The sequence below is a fragment of the Sminthopsis crassicaudata genome, chromosome 3 (assembly GCF_048593235.1).
Source record: "Sminthopsis crassicaudata isolate SCR6 chromosome 3, ASM4859323v1, whole genome shotgun sequence".
NCBI lineage: Eukaryota > Metazoa > Chordata > Mammalia > Dasyuromorphia > Dasyuridae > Sminthopsis > Sminthopsis crassicaudata.
This window is the reverse complement of record NC_133619.1, coordinates 495,859,901-495,878,740: the sequence shown is the minus strand read 5'-3', so window position 1 is coordinate 495,878,740 and position 18,840 is coordinate 495,859,901. Positions and strand designations below refer to the sequence as shown.

Here is an 18,840-nt window from a genome sequence, read left to right as displayed (position 1 = left end):
TTATAACTTATTTGGGCTTTATTTTGTATTTGTCAAAATTATTGCTAAAAAAAAATTATCTTTAAAAGACTACATCTCATTTATAGTTACACTACATTGGGCTTTTTTTTTGTTTGTTTGTTTTTTTGTTTTTTTAAAGAAACAGCAAAGTCTACTGTCATTCAGATTTCATTAATCAGAGTATAATACTAACAAACACATCAGCTAATAAGGGTCAAAATAAAATGGCTGTCTTTTACACTCCAAAATGACAAAATTGTTATAAACCCTTTCTCAAAGCTATTTCACAAGCACTGTTTACTATTATGAATCTTCCAAAGAAATTCTTAAATTAATAGACTTGTGAAGTTTGCTCCCCAGAGTGCAAAGATCATTCTCTGTTCTCACCTGCAGTTTTCATATCCAGTGTTGAAAGCGTGGGCACCACCCTCAGGGGCACCGCAGGACTAGGAGAACGGGCTGGAGAGCTCGGAAGCCATGAGCTGAGATCTTCAAAAGAAAATTGTTCTTGTAAATCCAACGTGGCTGTGGACTCCAATAAAGGAGATTGGGTAAATGGCCATTTGGATTCAACAGGGCTAAGGGTTCAACATGGAGACCAGGGTTCCACCATTTCTTTCTGACCCTTCCCCAGATGGACTGGAGCACACTTAGATCATTTAAACGGCTCTTCGAGGAAGAGAGACTTCAATTCAACAGAGTGATGGAATCGCATTGCAGCAGGCCAACAGCTACTACTACTCTCCTGTAAGGGGAAAAGCAGTTCTCTCAAGGGGCACAATAGGACCAGACAAGCAGGAAAGAACCCTGCCAAGCAGGGAACTGTCCATTGGGAACCTAGACTAAACTCAAAAGCTAACTTAAGTATAAAGTAGAAAAGATGTAGTAATTTTCCACCTAACAGGAATTTCCAATAGCATCCTAGAGCTGGAAGATGAGATCCTCAAGTCCCATTATCCACCCACCAGAGAAGTAGTTTCTTAGCATGAGAGATCCATGACTATGTCTGGCTCCAAACTGCAAAACAGGCTGCCAGTTTGAAAAGTCCCACTTCCGTTTCCCAAAGAATTAGAAAACACTCACCTTCTTCATCAGAAGATAAGGTGCTATCTCCACATTCTTCCTTAACTTCCCGAAGCACCTTCAAGTAGCGCTGCTGAGTGCGTCGCTCTCTTTCCTCAGGGGTACAGGACAGTGAAGGTCTTTTCCTCCGAAGGGGAAGGGCAGGACCACTCGTCTTAGCCATCTCCAATAAATCCTAGAAAGAGAGTTTCATCTGGTGAGTACATAATCTTAAAAATGTGCTTCATATTAGTTGAGTTGACCATTGTCAGGACCACCAATGAGTCCAAGAAGCCAGATCCAAGTTTTGGTCTCTTACTGGAGGTATGGGGATCATAGCTTATTTCTGACACTCATTTTTGAGACAGCTAGGCAATGCAGTATACAGAGTGCTGACCTTGAAATGTGTAGAGTCCAGAGTTCAAAGCCTACTTCAGATGCTTCCCACTTGGGTGACCTTAAGTATCCCTATCTGTAAAATGGGGATAACAGAACTTACATCATAGGCTTACTGTGAGCATCAGATGAGATGAAGTAAATGTTTTGCAAACTTTAAAATTCTACATAAATGCCACTTATTTTTATTAGCTATTATTCAAGCCATCCCAATTTCTGATATACTACAATAGATGGGGCTATTACTTTTCTCCTTAAATACTGTCTTCTTTTAAGGAAAAAAAAAGTCAAATGTTAATTACCATTAAATATAAAAGGAATAATTTCTTACAAGATTAAATTCCCAAACTAAACATTTTAAGAATATCCTGAAGGAGCTAAATAAGAGATTATTTGTATTCTATTATTTGTATTTGTGAACTAAAATATTTTCCATACCAAGAACTGAGAGGGTCTTTTAGAATCAAAACAACTTTGATTCTAAGAAATATCAAATGAAAACAAACTATAATAGTCCATTTATTTTGGAGTTCACGTCTCTAATAATAGTGCTATAGGATTTGTTGAACCTACTAAAAAACAAAAAAGTCTTTCTTTATGGCAACCCCACAGGTGAGAGACATACCACTAAAACATCCTGATTTTCTTTAATAAGCTACAATCCAATAGTCATTCATTTGAATCAAATACTCTAAAAACTACTCATAGTTGTCTAGTTAAAAAGCATTTATTACGTACTGGTATCAAAAAGAGTCAGACATAACTGATAAATGACTTAACAATGTACCAGAAATTGTGCGAAGTAGTGAGGCTTCAAAGAAAAATAAAATACAATCCTCAAGTAGTGAGCAATCTAATGGGAAAGATAATATACAACCATGTATAAACAAGCTATAGACAGGACAAACTGGAAGTGATCAACAGAGACAACAGAGAAAAGGCACGAAGAATTAAGAGGAATTGAAAAAGCCTTCCTATAAAAAGTGGACTTTTAGCTGGAACTTGAAGAAAGCCAATAGGCTTTCTTGATGAGATGAAAAAGAGCATTCCAGGCAGGACAAAAAGTCCATGAAAATGCTTGGATTGGGAGAGAGGGCATCTTATTCAAGGAATAGCCAAGAGGCCTGTGTCCCTGTATTTAATATATAGAAAGATATAAAGTATAAGAAGACTGGGGGAAAGGAGAGAGGGCCAGTTATAAAGGGCTTTATATTTGATGCTAGAGATGAGAGTGATTTACAAGAAGGGAAGGGGCAGCTAGCTGGGCAGTGAATAGAGCACCAGCCCTGAATTCAGGAGGACCTGATTTCAAATCTGGTCTCAGACACTTAACACTTTCTAGCTGTGTGACCCTGGGCAAGTCACTTAACCCCAGCTTCAGGAAAAAAAAAGAAAAAAAAAAAAAAGAGTATCACAAGAAGGGAGAGGAAGAATAGGGAAATGACATTATCAGAATGGCTTTAGGAAAATCAATCTGACCAGAGTGAAGTGGTGAGAGACCCAAAGCAGCATATTCAAACTGTTATTACAGACTAGTCTAACAGGAGAAGTAGCACCTAGGTGGTGGCAATGTCAGAAGAGAGAAGGGGATTTATGTGAAGAATGTTATGAAGGGAAAATCAACAGGACTTTGGCAACAGACTGAAGACAGGGACTGAGGGATAACAAGAAGTCAAGGATGACAACTAGATTACAAGTTTGGATGACTAGAAAAATGGTGGTGTTCTTGCCCAAATTAGGGAAGATATAAAGAGGGAGGAATGAAAGGAAAACATAAAAAATTCAGTTCTAGACACACTGAGTTAAAACTGTCAAGACACCCATTTCAAAATGTCTACTAGGTACCTAAAGATATAGGACTGATGGTCAGCATTGAGACAAGGGCCAAACAAATAAATCTGAGAATGGCAGAGACAGCTGAATCCATGAACTGAAGAGATCACCAAGAGAAATGCAAAAAGGAAGAAAAGAGGATCTAGGACAAAGCCCTGGGCTATACCTACATTATTGGGTTTGACCTGGATCAAGAGCCAATCAAGTAGACAGAAAAGGAATAGTCAGATAGGTAGGAAGAAAATCAGGAGAGTGGTATCAAAAAAACCTAGAGAGAAGAGGGTGGTCAATAATGTCAAAGGTTACAGAGAAATCAAGAAGGTTAAGGACTGATTAAAAGTCAAATTAGATTGGAAAGATCATTAGTAACTCAGAAAAGATCAGTCTTGGGTGAATGAAACCAAAGCAAGTGAAGGCAAATGGACTCTGCAAATGATCTTCTCATGGAGTTTAGCCAAAAAGAATAGCAGATATGGAATACCTGAGAGTTTTTTTTAAGAAAGGGGTAGGAGGGAAGAACACAGTTATGTTTGAGGGCAGAAGGGAAAGAGACAGTAGATAGGGGGAGAATGAGGATAAGTGAGAAAGTGAAGATGGAAAAGACAGGGTGGGAAAAGATCATAAATACACTTTTTGTTTTTCTTCCCAAGTTATTTTTACATTCTGAAGCTAATTTTTCTTGTGCTACAAGAGAACTGTACAGATCTGCATACATGTATTGTATCTAAGATATACTTTAACATATTTAGCATGTATGAGACTGCCTGCCATCTAGGGGAGAGGGTGGAGGGAGGGAAGGCAAAAGTTGGAGCAGAAGTGAGTGCAAAGGACAATGTTGTAAAAATTAACTATGCATATGGTTCTGTCAATTAAAAAGCTATAATAAAAAAATAAAAAAATAAATAAATGCATGTCAAGAGAAGGGTTACCTCTTTATAAGAGACTGTTGAAGGAGGAGTAAGTGGCAAAAGACATGTGAGTGACAGAAGAGGAGGCTCTCAGCCAACAGCCTCGATTTTTTTCAGCAAAACACAAGTCAAATTTTTCAGCTAAGAGGATGAAGAAGGAAGAAACCCTGAAGGGCTGATAAAAAATGAAAAGTTCTGAAAAAGCTGCTGTGGTGAGTGGGATAGTGAGTTAATGAGCCAAGGATAAAAAGATTACCAAGCAGCAAGGAGGGGCCTAGTTGAGGTTATGTAGGTAACAAAAATTTGTAGTGTACCCAGTCAGCAGTTTCATGATTTTCTCAAAACTTCATTCAAAAACATATGAAAAAAGCAGTAAAGGCAATAGATGGCAGAAGTGAGGCTTAGCAGGGAAAAAAAAATGGTCATGGGATAAAGAAGTCAGGGACTTAAGGGAACAGAACAGCAGAGAGCTGACCCAGTTCTCAAGGGAATCAGGATGAAGGAGCAGAGTACAGCTAGTACATGCGTGATGGCCTAGAAAAGAACCCAGAGGTTGAGGGATCTGGAGGTCACAGTGAGGAAGAACAAGGTTTGAAGAGAAGTGGCATGAAAATAGATAGTGATCAAACAAGGGAATTTTAGATTTTATTAATTTGGAAATGGTGCCATTTGTGGGTGATGTTGCAAGATGTTAGGGCCATTTTTATGTATGGCTGAGGTGAAGTGGATGAGACTAGATAAATTAAACAAACAGTAATGAATTCTTTAAGTTTATTACCTCCTATGTTGTTGTTCAGCCATTTCAGTCCAACTCTTCATGATCCCATTTGGGACTTTCTTGACAAAGATAGTAAAGTTGTTTGCCATTTCCTTCTCCAGGTCATTTTATAGATGAGGAAACTGAGGCAAACAAGGTTAAGTGACTTGCCCAGAGTCACACAGCTAATAAAGAAACTCAGGAAGATGAGCATTCTATCCTGTATACCACCTAGCTGCCCTTACCTACTATAATATACACAGTGAAACAGTATTAACCTGACTTAATACTAAATCCCAGATTTTAGAACTTTTGTATACTCATACTCACAAAAAGGTAAATTTGGGACTAACAAAAAGTACTATTTATTCTTACAACATAGATATCCAAAAATGTAAATAATTCCTGTTATTAATCCCAAATTTACTTCTTGTTTTGAGTATAAGCATACCAAAGTTCTGAAATATGGGATTTAATAAAAGGTTAACACAGTTCCACATTCCTCATAAGTATTCAAACACTTCAACATGTTAAAACTTCTTATACTAGTGAACTTCTAAGATGCATATATTTGCTATCATCAGTATTTAAGATACAGATATTATTATCAAAATAGCTACTACAAAGCTAGCATGCTGTGAGGGGAATATATGATCCAGAGGCCGGTTTTTTTTTCCTTTCTGGATCCCCATGACACTCACGGTGCGTGAGGCGAGAATCTGTTTCAGCAGCCGATGGAAATATTGCTGCTGGGAATTGAGGTAGCGTTTGTACTGAGACTTGAAGCATAGCTGCCGATACTTCACTACTTCTGGGTTAAAGTGCCCATCTAAGGAACAAGAGGAGAAAGATATTAAAAAAGCAGAATAAGAAATGAGCTACAGAACAAAGCCTGATGGAGTACAGACTCATATAGCCTCTATTTAAATATTTTCAGTGATGGGTACCTATTTTATTTCAATTCTATTAGGGAAAATTCTAATTATTAGAAAAAAACAATAGGCAATAGGTATTAAGAGCCCAATTCAAATCTCTTAATAGTGGTATGCCGCTCCTTTTTTTTAGGGGGGGAGGGTGGGTAATGGGGTAGGGCAAGGCAATCAGGGTTAAATGACTTGCCTAGGGTCACACAGCTAGTAAGTATTAAGTGTCTGAGGTCCTCCTGACTTCAAGGTCAGTACTATATTCACTGCACCATCTAGCTACTGCAGTATGCCTCTCTTTAAAGCTTCAATCTCTAACAACAACCTGGAGGAGAATCACTCTCCTCTCAAATGTGATAAAGGTAAAGAGGAAAAAAAAAAAAGTATCAAATTTGTGTCTTAGCCAAAGGTAATGAGGGGTTTAAATCTAATGACTATGCTTCCTCTACAAGTCAATGCAGCCAAACAACAAAACTTACAAGGGTTGGACAAGATGTTTTGTTTGTTGCCACTAAAGCAAACTAATTACCAATTAATTTAAGCGGGAGAGAAAGTATCTTCCTCAATCTTCATTCCTAGAGCAGATAATGAACTTCTGACTTTAGAGAAGTCAAAAGCTTGAGAAATTTAACACATAAACTCATTCTCTTTTTTTATCTATTTCTACAAAAGTGTGCTAGAGAGAGAGAGATAAATCAAAGATAACAGAAGATTCCACAGGAATGAAACATGCAAAAAAAAAAAAAAAAAAGTATTCAACTACAGACCTCGAAAGAGTTTCTGGGCAATATGCAACGGGTTCCCAAAACGAAAATTTTCCCCACTGAATAGGGCTAGAATAAGTTGATTTTGCTGCTCAATGTTATCTTCAGGGAAGTGAGGCAGGAATTGCTGGAGATGTTCACGCTGAGAGTCACTTAGCACATCTTGCCATGTTGAGAGGCTAACTACATCAAAGAATATCTCAGGCTGGAAAAGGAAAATAAAAGAGGAGAAAAAAAAAGCTAGCAATAGGAACATCAATTTTATTTTTATAATCATAAGAGCTTTACTTAATTGTGCATTTTCTGGATTGAACAGTGTGACCAAATACAATGTTTTCTATTCAGTAAATGGCTTGTCAGAGAGAAATCTGGCTAACGGTAAGAAAGTTCAGAGGACAACACAAACAAGCACTAGGGAGCTGAAATGGAGAATTTATTCAATACCATTCAAGCAAAACAAAAACAAACAAAAATTATCAAATATTTCATCAGCATCTATTGTACATAAAACACTATATTATGTATAAAATGAATACAATGATAAATAAGAAAAACTCCTTGCTTTCATAATACAAAAAACCTAGTTGTAAGATGGCATATAAACAAATAACTATTCAAGACACGTGACAAGAGTCATTAAAAAAAGAGTTCAGAGAAGGAAAACTTATTAAGGAGATTAAGGAATGTGACATTAAAGGTGAATTCCAGGTTGGGCCTGGAAGAATGAGAATTTTGACAAATGGAGGGAAGGAAGAAAAGTGGTGAGAAAGTTAAAAAGGTATATTTACAAACAGTTCAGTTTGGGTAAAGCACAAGAAAAAATAAAAGGCTGGAAAGAATGACTGGGTCCACTATTAAGTGGGACATATTAAGGAGGCAAGGCTTTATTTAAGCAGGAGGCAGAAATCCACTGAAGACTTTCAAGCAGAGAAGTATTAGGATCAGAACGATGCTTTAATAATGTGAATGAATGAAAACAATTTATTAAGCATTTACTAAGTATAAAACACAGTACTAAGCACTGGAGATACAAACAGAAAGGCAAAACTGCTCTGAAAAAATGACATTCCAACAAGAGGAACAAAACAAAGTGAAACTGTAAGTCAGATGGAAAGAACTGATAATCCTTGAATACAATGGCAAAATGGATAGTAAAGGAGCATCTTTAATGTTATTTTCATTGATAAATCCCCATCTCTTTCTGATGTGAAACCACCTGAAAGTATCATGCACTTTGGGTAGAAATTTTCTATTGTGAACCTTTAAGAATTGCTGAGAAGGAAGACACTTTAAATCCTTAAATTATTGAAACTCCAGAGGTAGCTGACAGGTCCTTGCACCTATACAAAGGTTATCCCCCCAAATCAAGGCTGTGGATGTCATTCTAAAAACAGGATTGGTGGTGGCCTTAGGGAGAGGATTGTCTCACTGACAATAACTATGGGGATAGACCAAGGAATCTGAAGGGCACTATAGTTCTTGGGCTCCTGGGCTGTTTCAGAGAAGCACTACTGGTTAAGTTGGCAGTAATGGTCTGACCATCCCTGTATCTCTCACAATGTCTTGCTATTTCAACTGGGCTGATTTGTCTGTTCAATCAGTGGCAAGTGAGTCATGTTAATAATAAGCTTAGCAGGTCCCTTATCCACAGGATTTGCTCCCATGGTTAAGAGCTGCTAGGCCAGAGTGGAAGCAGCATGAAAGAGAGGAATTATAAGAATTAAAGACAAAGAGATCAATTAGGAGGCTATTGCCTAAGTTGAAGCAAAAAATGATGAGCAGCACCTAAAACTTGATAATGACAGAATGGAAAATAAGTGACAGATAAAAAACATATTTTAGACACAGAAAAAGATTCAATGACTAAATGGACTTAAGAATGAGGAAAAAGGGATCAAAATAGTAGCGATGGGCAGTGTGTACAAAGGGCAGGGACTTAATCAACACAAGCTTATGACTTGCACTTACTGGGAATTCCTCGATCATGGGGAATAATTGCAATTCCCAATCCCCATCACAAATGGGATTCAATAAGTTACCTATGCCTGCCGGTATAGAGTAGACACACACTGAGCCAGTCAGTGTAGCGCATGTATAGGCCAAACACTCTTGGCAGTGCTATGAATTAGTCCCATCTTATGGAAAGCAGTTTGTAACTATACCCCAAAAGTAGCTAAATTGTGTATACTCTTTGGCACAGCAATATCATTAGCAAGCATATAGGGCAAAGAGATGAAAGAAAAGGTAAAAGATCCACATATACAAAAATATTCAGAGGAGTATTTTTTTTTTTTTGAGCAAAGAAATGGAAACTTAAAAGGTAGCCATAAACTGGAAAATGACTGAACAAATGATAGTATAAGTATACAACAGAATATTATTGCACTGTAAAAATTGATTGATTCAAAGAGACCTGAAAATATTTGTACAAACTAATTCTAAGTGAAAGGAACAAGACAATGACCAAAAAACTGCAGAGAAAAACAATTTTCAAAGATCTAAAAATTCTGATCAAAGCAATAACCAGCCATGCATGGCTCTAGAACAATCATGAGAAAATATGCTTCTCACTTCTGGGGAGAGATAGTAAATGGGGCAAAAAGAGACAAATATTTTTAGAAATGAATAATGTGTGGATGTGTTTTGTTGACTGTACTAACTTGTTACAATAGAGGAGGGAGGAGGAAGGAAAAGAGGTTAGAAAATCAGTGGGTAGGGATACCAAAAAAAAGATGGGGGAAAAAAGTATCAATGTATACTTTTAAAAAGGAGAAAGAAAGTTCAGAGGACAACACAAACAAGGCAACTTTGAAACTAACATGTGGAATCTAGTATAAACTTTTCAAAAGTTGTCCATATACTGGAATCTGAATAGATGCCCATCAGGTGGAGAATGGGTAAACAAGTTATATATAGTAAATGAATGTTATGAAATATTACTGTTCTATAAGAACGATCAGCAGGATGATTTCAGAGAGGCCTGGAGAGACTTACATGAACTGATGCTGAGTGAAATGAGCAGAATCAAGAGAACATTGTACACAGCAACAAGAAGATTACGTGATGATAAACTTGACTCTTTTCAACTGATGAACTGATTCAAGGCAATTCCAAGACCTAGAATGGAAAGTGACATCCGCATGCAGAGAGAGGACTATGGGGACTGAATACAAATCAAAACATAATTTTTCACCTTTTTGCTGTTGATGTTTGTTTGCTGGGTTTTTTTTTCCTTTTTGATATGGTTTTTTTTTTTGTTTTTTTTTTTTTTGCACAGCATGATGAATATGGAATTATTTTTAGAAGAACTACACATGGTTAACCTATACTAGTCTCGGGGAGGGAGTAAGGGGAGAGAAAAAATTTAGAAGACAAGGTTTTGCAAAAGTGATTGTTGAAAACTATCTTTGCATGTATTTAGAAAAATAAAATACTATTTTTAAAAAAGTTGTCCATAATGAGATTCAATTTCAAATGCAATTTTCTTCTGATTTTCTTTGTATATATAAATATTCATGTTTGTTGGTGAATTTTAAACAATACCTATTACTAGGGCAGCTAGGTGGCTCAGTGGATAAAGCACCAACCCTGAAGTCAGGAGGACCTGAGTTTAAGTCCAGCCTCAGACACTTAAACACTTCCTAGCTGTGTGACCCTGGGCAAGTCACTTAATCCTCACTGCCTTGCAAATACACACACACAACAAATAAATTAATCAATTAAGACAATGCTTACTAAGCTTCTAGCCTAGGAGATGAGGAGTGATGCCAAAAAGAAGGAAGTCAGGAAGAAAAATGCTGGTTTTGGAGGTGAAGATGATGACTTCTATTTTGGGCATGTTCAGTCTAAGGTGTCAGCAGAACACAGAAGTATGTAATACTGTAGCTCAAGAAAAAAGGTCTAAGATGAAGATAAAGATTCAGGAGTCAACAAATAGAAGTGAGACTTAATGCCATTAGACATAATGACTAAATGAGAAAATATAAAGAAAAAGGAGGACAAAAGACAAAATTCTATTGAAATGCCCACAATTCAGGGGCAGAAGAAGGAAGAAAAGTGAAGATAATGATAAAGAAGAAATCAGAGAGGCAGAATGTAGTGTAACAGAAACCGAAGAAGCAGAAATTCTCAAGAAGTAATCAACTATGAAGCAAGGTCAAGAAGGGTGGAGACTAAGAAAGGTCACTGGATTTAGTAATTATAAGCTCATATCAAAAGAACAATTTTGGCAAAATAGTAGTTAAATTTTTAAGTGTTAAGGAGTGAATATAATTTTAAAAAGTTGAGCAAAGACTGCTTATGAAAAGTAAAAGTATATGAAAGCAAGACAGAAAGAAGACAGTGAATAAAGGGATTAGATTTTTTTTTTTTTTTTAAACATAGGTAAGACCTGAGCATGTTTGTAGACAGAAGAAAACAAACCAATGGAAAGGGAGAGACCAAAGATGCAAAAGGAAGAGGGAGTAACTGATCAAGCAAAGTCCAAGAGGTAACAAGAAGAAATATAATTAAGAGCCCAGGAGATGATCTTGGAGAAGAAATACTTCTTCCTCTGTGACAAGAGTAAAGGAAGACAGGATTAGTAAAAATCTAGACATTTTGAAGTTAAGAAGGAAACTTGGGAGGCTTCTATTTGAAGATTTCTGTTTTCTCAGTAAAATAAAAAACAAGTAATCTACAGAGAATGGATGAGTTAACATGTTTTTCCCCACTTTGATCAGATTTTTCTTATGCAGCGTGCCAAATATGGAAATGTTTAGAAAAACTGCACATGTTTAACCTATATCAGATTGCTTGCTGTCTTGGGGGGAGGAGTAGAAAAATTTGGAACACAAAGTTTTGCAAAGGTAAATGATCTTAGCATGTATTTAGGAAAATAAAATACTATTTAAAAAAGATAAAGAGAATAAATGAGTTAAGATTAGAGTTAGAAAAGTAGTTCTGGAACAATCACTGTGCACAAGTGAATAGAATAGGAAGATTATAAATAATTCATAAAAGGGTTACTTACATCTTCTAATAGGTCCTCAGGCAAGCTAACCCTGGTCCCTCCTAGCATGCAGTCCTCCATAATTCTTGTGCCATGGCCATCTCCACATGGCCCCAGGTCCAAAGGATCCGTAAGCATATGATCTAGAGCATCCATTGTTTACTTTCCACAAGTACACTAGACAAAAACATTCAATAACAAGGGATAGATGGTCTATCAGTAATCTTAGTTGGCTCAAAAGTTCCTCTACAATCATTAGGCTTAAAAAAAAGTTAAGTTCAATAAGACCATCTATATTCTAAAACTCCTTAACTTCTCTGTGGCATTTTAATAATTTACTTAATATCTCCCAATGCTACTGATTCTCTAACCACAACTATTTCTTCTATTGTCCAACAGACCTTTTGATTCTAACTATTCCTCCAACAACAGTGGGACAATGAGATGTAACAGAAAGAGTACTGAATTTGGACTTGGAGATCTTAGTTTCAAATCCTAGCTCTCCCAATTATTACTTGTGCAATTTTAGGCAAGTAAACTTCTGACCCTCAGTTTCCTTATCTATAAAATTAAGGAGGAAAGGGAAATAAATGTTCTAAAGTCCAGTCTCTTAAACTGTGGGTCACAACCCCATATGAATGTGTGGGTTATGAAATATGATATGCTATGAGTAAATATTTTATTTGCATATATATTTTATATACATACATATATATATATACATACATATATACATATATATATCTGTTGTCATATAAAACTTTCTCGGGTGAAAAGGAGACATAAGTATAAAAAGTTTAAGAAGCCTTAGTCTAAAAGATTTTTCTAACTTAAATCAATGATCTGACCTCATTTGGACATTAACCAATAGCTTCACTTTCAAAAAAATGGTAATTCCCTATACTTTCTTTGAAAAATTTTATACTTGGAAGAATGTAAATAATACTTAAGTTTCAAGACCATCTAAAGTTGATAAATTCTAATATTAATAAATTGTACAATGAAGATGAACCAAGTTGATCTGACTAAAATTACTGAAAAAGAGAATCAAAATTTTAATGAAGTCTGACAAGGTAGTACAGCCATGGAACTCTAAATTTCATTAAATTCAGTGTAATCTGGAATATATATGTCTCTTTGGAAGCCAATTTGAATGAGAAAAACATTATTATTCCTACTAGGGACAAGACCTGGGCAAAGTTAAGTAAATAAAGCATGTCTTCAGCATTATGAACTTCCTCTAACCATCAGGATATGTTATCCCGGGATTTGTCAATACTGTTTTGAAGAGTATGGCAAGATGGATAAAGGGTATTGTTGTTAACAGAAATAGGGAAGTTTATCAAACAAGTATACAAGAATTTTAACTTAAACAACAAATATAACAAAGACCTTTTATGTTAACAGTGTTGTCAAAGGAAGTATTACAAATCCTGGACTTTCTGAGAATTATGATAATCATTTAAAATTTTTTCTAATAAAATTTAAATTATACAGTCGTTTTATAACAAAAAAAAATTAGGATTTTTAAAGAAAGGTAAATTCAGAATATCCATTCATTAGTCAATAGCATTTAAATCCAATCAATTATAAGTACATTTCATTGTATTATTGTGCAGCTAACATTTGCCCAACTTGTCCACAAGAATATTCTGAGAGATTATCAAAATGCCTTGCTGAAATATAAGTACAATATGTCCCTAGCATTTCCCTCATAAACATTATCTAACTATAAGCTACTGTTACTAGTTTTCCCGACTGTCAATTTAGAAGGGAAAAGAACAGGGATTTGGATCTGTGAATTTATTGGTATGAGAATTCCCAAGTAAGGAAACTTACCCTCTACCAATGCAGGTCAGCACCTTCTCAGGTTCTAAAAGATCTGTTTAGAGCCATAAAAGACTAAGTGACTTGCCAAAGTCACACAGACAAAATATGTTGTAGAAACAGGACTTGACTCCAAGTCTTCCCAGTGAAGCCTATCCAAAAAAAAAAAGAAAAAAGAAAAAGTAAAAAAAAAAGAAGTTAATATGTCACAACTGGCCCTAAGTGAAAGCAGTCTGGTTCCCAGTAATCAATCACTATTTTTCCAAAACCTCAAAAAATGTTTAAATAAAAAAAAATCATTCTATATTATTCTCTATAAGAAATACCAGCAGGATGATTTCAGAAAGGTCTGGAGAAACTTACATGAACTGATGTCGAGTGAAATGAGCAGGACCAGGAGATCATTATACACTTCAACAACAATACTCTATGATGATCAATTCTGATGGATGTGGCCCTCTCCAACAATGAGATGAACCAAATCAGTTCCAATAGAGCAGTAATGAACTGAACCAGCTATACCCAGTGAAAGAACTCTGGGAGATGGCTATGAGCCACTACATAGAATTCCCAATCCCTCTAACTTTTGTCCACTTGCATTTTGGATTTCCTTCACAGGCTAATTGTACACTACTTCAAAGTCCAATTCTTTTTGTACAGCAAAACAACTGTTTGGACATGTATACATATATTGTATTTAATTTATACTTTAATATTTAACATGTATTGGTCAACCTGCCATCTGGGGGAGGGGGAGGAGGGGAAAAATCAGAACAAAAGGTTTGGCAATTGTCAGTGTTATGAAATTACTTATGCATATCTGGTAAATAAAAACTATTAAAAAAATATATATATATATATTTTTAAAAATCCTTCTACAATTTTGCAAGGGAAGAACATGAAGGTCACCAGTCTATGCAGAATCCAGTATTTCCTTTACTGAATATCAGGATATTTTATTCATCTGCAGAGTTAGAATCACAAAACGCTAAAGCTGAAAGATGTTTTTAATCTATCATCTCATTTACAAAAGAAGAAACTGAGGCCAACATCAGACACAGAAATAGTTTTAATCCAAAATGCTGGTTCCAAATTCAGACCACTTCACACTACACTAATATAGCCCTTCTCATTCTCAATGACTTCTTCAAGAGTGCTGATATTTGTCCAGCCACAATGTATAGGCTAAATCACCTGAGTAGTTAATTTGAAACATGAGACAAAATCAGGTAAATCAGGTAGGTGCCTTCTACCACCTTGGTTATCTTGGATACCAATAAATTTTTCAATGCCTTCCCCTTCCCTAATGCTAACCATATGGGTCCATACCAATCCTTCATATTTATCTTTGCCTCCTTCCATCTTCTATACAAGTTCTTTTGAAATGTGAGGTCATGTCATTAATGAAAATATGACTCACTCATGGGCTCCAAGTAATGTTTTCTACTTCCAGCTACACTAAAAGATGATAGTTATGGTCCCATAAATTGTAAAATCCTACTCCACAAGAACTCTTCCATTACGCTTTTTCAAACGTCCATAGCCTTATTTGTTATATTCAAGAAACAAAAAAATGGCATAAAAGGAGCAGATTAGTAGGTAGGTGGACAAAGAAAAAATTCCAATCAGGATTTCAGGGTTCTATTCAGTCTTTAAATTGCTCCTTTATCTTGAATGTGAATCTCTTCTTTATGGTAATTAATAGTATTTCTACTTATCATACTTCAAAATATGTTTAATAACCACAGAAATTTCTCAGTGTCATCATATTACACCGTGTGATCCATTGTTATAGAAAGAACTTGACCAGATTTACAAACAAATTTTTGGCCAAATCACCATTCTGCCCTTGGCTAATAAGAACAGCCCATTTGATTATCATGATGATAAATGGATAAAAAGAGAGACAGATGGGAGGGAGGGAGGGAGGGAGGGAAAGAGGGAGGAAGGAAAAAGAAGTAACTACATGGGTAAACACAATTTAAAATTGTTTCTCAATGGTACATAGCTTATGCTTTCTTTTAAGAATGCATTTTAAAACACGAATAGAAAAACTATAACTGAAATTATATACAGCAATTGAATTTATTACTTTTTCATTAAGATAGTGTGCTCTAAACTAGCTAGCAATATGCTACAAAAGCAGTAGCTAAAATGGCCTAAATTATAAGAAGCTAATTTCCAATTCTTCAATTCCCAAAGTTGTCTAGCCCAGCGGTCCTCAAACGTTTTAAATGGGGGCCAGTTCACTGTCCCTCAGGGTGTTGGAGGAGAGGACTTTAGTAAAAACAAAAACTCACACTCTGTCTCCACCCCTCAACCCGGCTGGGCCACATAAACATCTTCAGTAGGTGCTAGAGGTTCAGATGTGACATTATAAAAATAAAGCACTTTTTCACTGAATTCAGATATCCTGAATAACGTTTTTCTCATTACTGTAAAAATATAAATGCATTCATTTATGCAACCTAAAATCTCTACAAAAATGTGATTTGTTATAAACATTTACTGGATGCTAATATTTACAATACCTTATTCTTTAATAGAACTTAGGCTGGCCTAGGTCTGTTGGGCAGAAGTCACAAGTAAGTTTTATGAGAGGCAGTATTTAGAAATGATCCTGAACTCTGGGGTTAGGAAGCCAGCATTTGTACACTTATTATGTGCCCTCAGATAAATAGGCATCTCTAGGAGCTTCAGTTTCCTCCATGTAAGAGAAAGTTAATACTTACCCACCTACTTCAATGACTTCCCCTCCCCCACCCCCAATTACAAGGTGAGTAGGAGCTGTCTTACTTTTCTGTTTGTATCAACACTTCACCCAGGGATTCATTCATGCATTCACCAAGTCCTCTGTAAAAAGCTAATATTTACATAGCAGCTTTACAATAGTCTACCATTTGCGGCAGCTAAGTGGTGCAGTGAATAGAGCGCTGGGCCCGAAGTCAGGAAGATCCGAGTTCAAATCTTGCCTCAGACACTTAACACTTCCTAGTGTGTGACCCTGGGCAAGTCACTTGACCCCAGTAACCTAAGGGGGAAAAATAGCCTCCTACTATCAGACCGGTCTTACCCAGGTGTGATACCATTCCACACACACACACACACACACACACACACACACACACACACACACACACACACACACACACTTAAATTCCAGTGGCTCCCTGTTACTTCCAAGAACAAATATTCAATCTTCTATTTGGCTGTCATCTGTTTCCTAACCCGGTCCCTTCCTACCTTTCCATTCTTTTCACAATTTGTTCTTCCTGAACCTACTCTTGATTTGCTACTCCTCATGCAAAACACTCCCCTTCCCCTAGAACTTCCTCCTTCACCTTTTCACCTTGGACCCTCGCTTCCAGGCAGAACCCTCTCCCCATTCTCCATAATCTTCGTACCGTCGCTCTGCGATGGTGTCAGTGTCATAACAAGGAGCATCTATAGAGCTCTTTAAAGTTTGCAAAAAGCTTTACAAAAGTTATCACTTGCTCCTCCCCATGACTTGGAATCTTAGGTGCTATTTTGGTTTCCATTTCTATGGCTAAGGAAGCTGAGGCTGAGAGGTTAGTGTCCCGGCCAAGTCACCCAGCTGGTCAGTGTTTAAGGCAGGACTGAAATAAAGCGTTAACATATAAATGCGTACCTACCCGTCTGTGCGTGTGCATACCTGCGCATTTATAATACAATAAATATGAAGAACGATGAGCAGAGACGAGAAAACCTAAGCGTCCCAAGAAATGAGCGAACTGCTGTCCCTCCTTGAACACCGACCAATAGCGGTATCACACTTACGTGTGTATGTGTTCTACACACACGCCACTGTTGTGCACACACGTAAACGGGGAATCAGAACACACAAGTGACAGACGCGAGCCCCCGCAGTCTCGGAGAGGCGGGGATCCCGCTAGCGGGAGTCCGTGCGCACACTCACACGCGCCGGGATCCTGAGTGTGTGTCTCTATAAATAGGGCGACACGAGCACGCATGGCGTACGTGTGCGCTACACACGCATGAATATGTGCGGAGATACACTGTTGGGCACCCCTCAGTGCGGGCGGCAGAGCGGGAGTTGCAGGTGAGATTGCGGCCGAGGAAGCGCAGTGATTGGTTGGTCGGCACACAGAAGTGGCCCAGCAGAGCACTAAGCGCCGCTTCCCCGGGCTCCCCCAGCTCTTCCTCGGTCCCCTCTCTGTCTGCCTCTCTCAGGGTCTGCCTGGGTCTCCCACAATCTCTTCCTCTCCCTTTGGCGGGGGTTTCACTCCCTTATCCACGCTCTATGTGAGATTGCTAATCGGATAAAGTTTCCTTCCTTTGGGGGACTACTCCAGACGGGAGGTCCCGCCTGCTCATCGGGCAGACAAGCCACGAGATAACAAAACTGAAACGGAAGAGGCCCGTGGGAGAGGGGCACACGTGCACTGAGGGTCCGGACTTGTGAGGCTCCAGCCCACTTGGGTGGACACTCCCTCCTAACACACACACACACACACACACACACACACACGCACGCACACACACACACACACACACGCACGCACACACACACGCACGCGCCTGCACACGCACGCGCACACACGCGAGCTCTCACACACACGCCCCCCCAAGGGGCCTCTTCCCCGCACCCCACCCCACTCGCGGCCCTGTGGCGGCCCCAAGTCCGGCTCTCCCCTGGCTCCACGCTCGGAAGCACGGGGCGGACCTTAAGGCCCCGACAGCTCCGTGCCTGACCCTGACCTCAACCAGCCCGGCCCCCCCCCCCCCAACACCCACCGCGGCCCGCCGCATCCAGGCCTCAGTGCCTGGAGTTCCCCGGCTTTCCGGAAGCTCCCCTCCCTAACCCAGGTCCTCCCCGGCGGGCCTACACGGCGCCCCCACCCCCAAGCCTCACCTAAGCGACTGCCACAGCCCGGACCCCAGTAACACTTCCCAGGGCCGCAGCCGCCGGGTCTCGGACGTGCTCGCTCCCGCCAGCGTGACGTCTCGTTCGTGCGCGCTCCGGACTCGGAGCGTCGGGAGGGGCGGGACGGGGCCAGGCAGGGTGGAGCGGGGAGGGGAGGCTCCGCAGTCGACCACGCCCAGAAGACTCCCGGGTCGTCCCGGCCCAATTCCGGCTCTTCTCTCCGCCCCGTGCTTCCGAGGGGCGACTCAGCTCCTAGGTCAGCCCCGCCCCCGACATTGACCTTCCCAAGTTGACGCTAGTTTGAGAGCTGGGAAAGGCCGGGGAGCCCCTCTCCAGCAAGACCGCCTCTTCTATCCACACTTGTTCTTGCGGGGGAGTGACTTTACCCTTTGCACCCCCAGCCCTATCCCCCGCCAGATGCAGTGTCTTTAAAATGTCTTTTGTGTCATGGACCTCTCCGACGATCCTTTGGAC

General features: G+C 38.8%; 1 protein-coding gene across 4 annotated transcripts in view; it reads right to left on the bottom strand.

Moving 5' to 3' along the window:
• Nucleotides 1–18,457, bottom strand: part of NFRKB (nuclear factor related to kappaB binding protein) — a 37,298-nt gene extending 18,841 nt beyond the window's left edge. For all 4 annotated transcript variants that reach the window (XM_074303801.1, XM_074303803.1, XM_074303802.1 and 1 more), the window contains exons 1-7: nucleotides 18,355–18,457; nucleotides 13,473–13,612; nucleotides 11,655–11,810; nucleotides 6,647–6,848; nucleotides 5,658–5,785; nucleotides 1,084–1,258; nucleotides 388–489 (exon numbers count right to left, since the gene is read on the bottom strand). In XM_074303801.1, coding sequence (XP_074159902.1) covers nucleotides 388–489; nucleotides 1,084–1,258; nucleotides 5,658–5,785; nucleotides 6,647–6,848; nucleotides 11,655–11,789 — 742 coding nt within the window. In that variant the 5' untranslated portion in view covers nucleotides 11,790–11,810; nucleotides 13,473–13,612; nucleotides 18,355–18,457. The remainder of the gene's footprint in view (nucleotides 1–387; nucleotides 490–1,083; nucleotides 1,259–5,657; nucleotides 5,786–6,646; nucleotides 6,849–11,654; nucleotides 11,811–13,472; nucleotides 13,613–18,354) is intronic.
• Nucleotides 18,458–18,840: the final 383 nt, after the last annotated feature.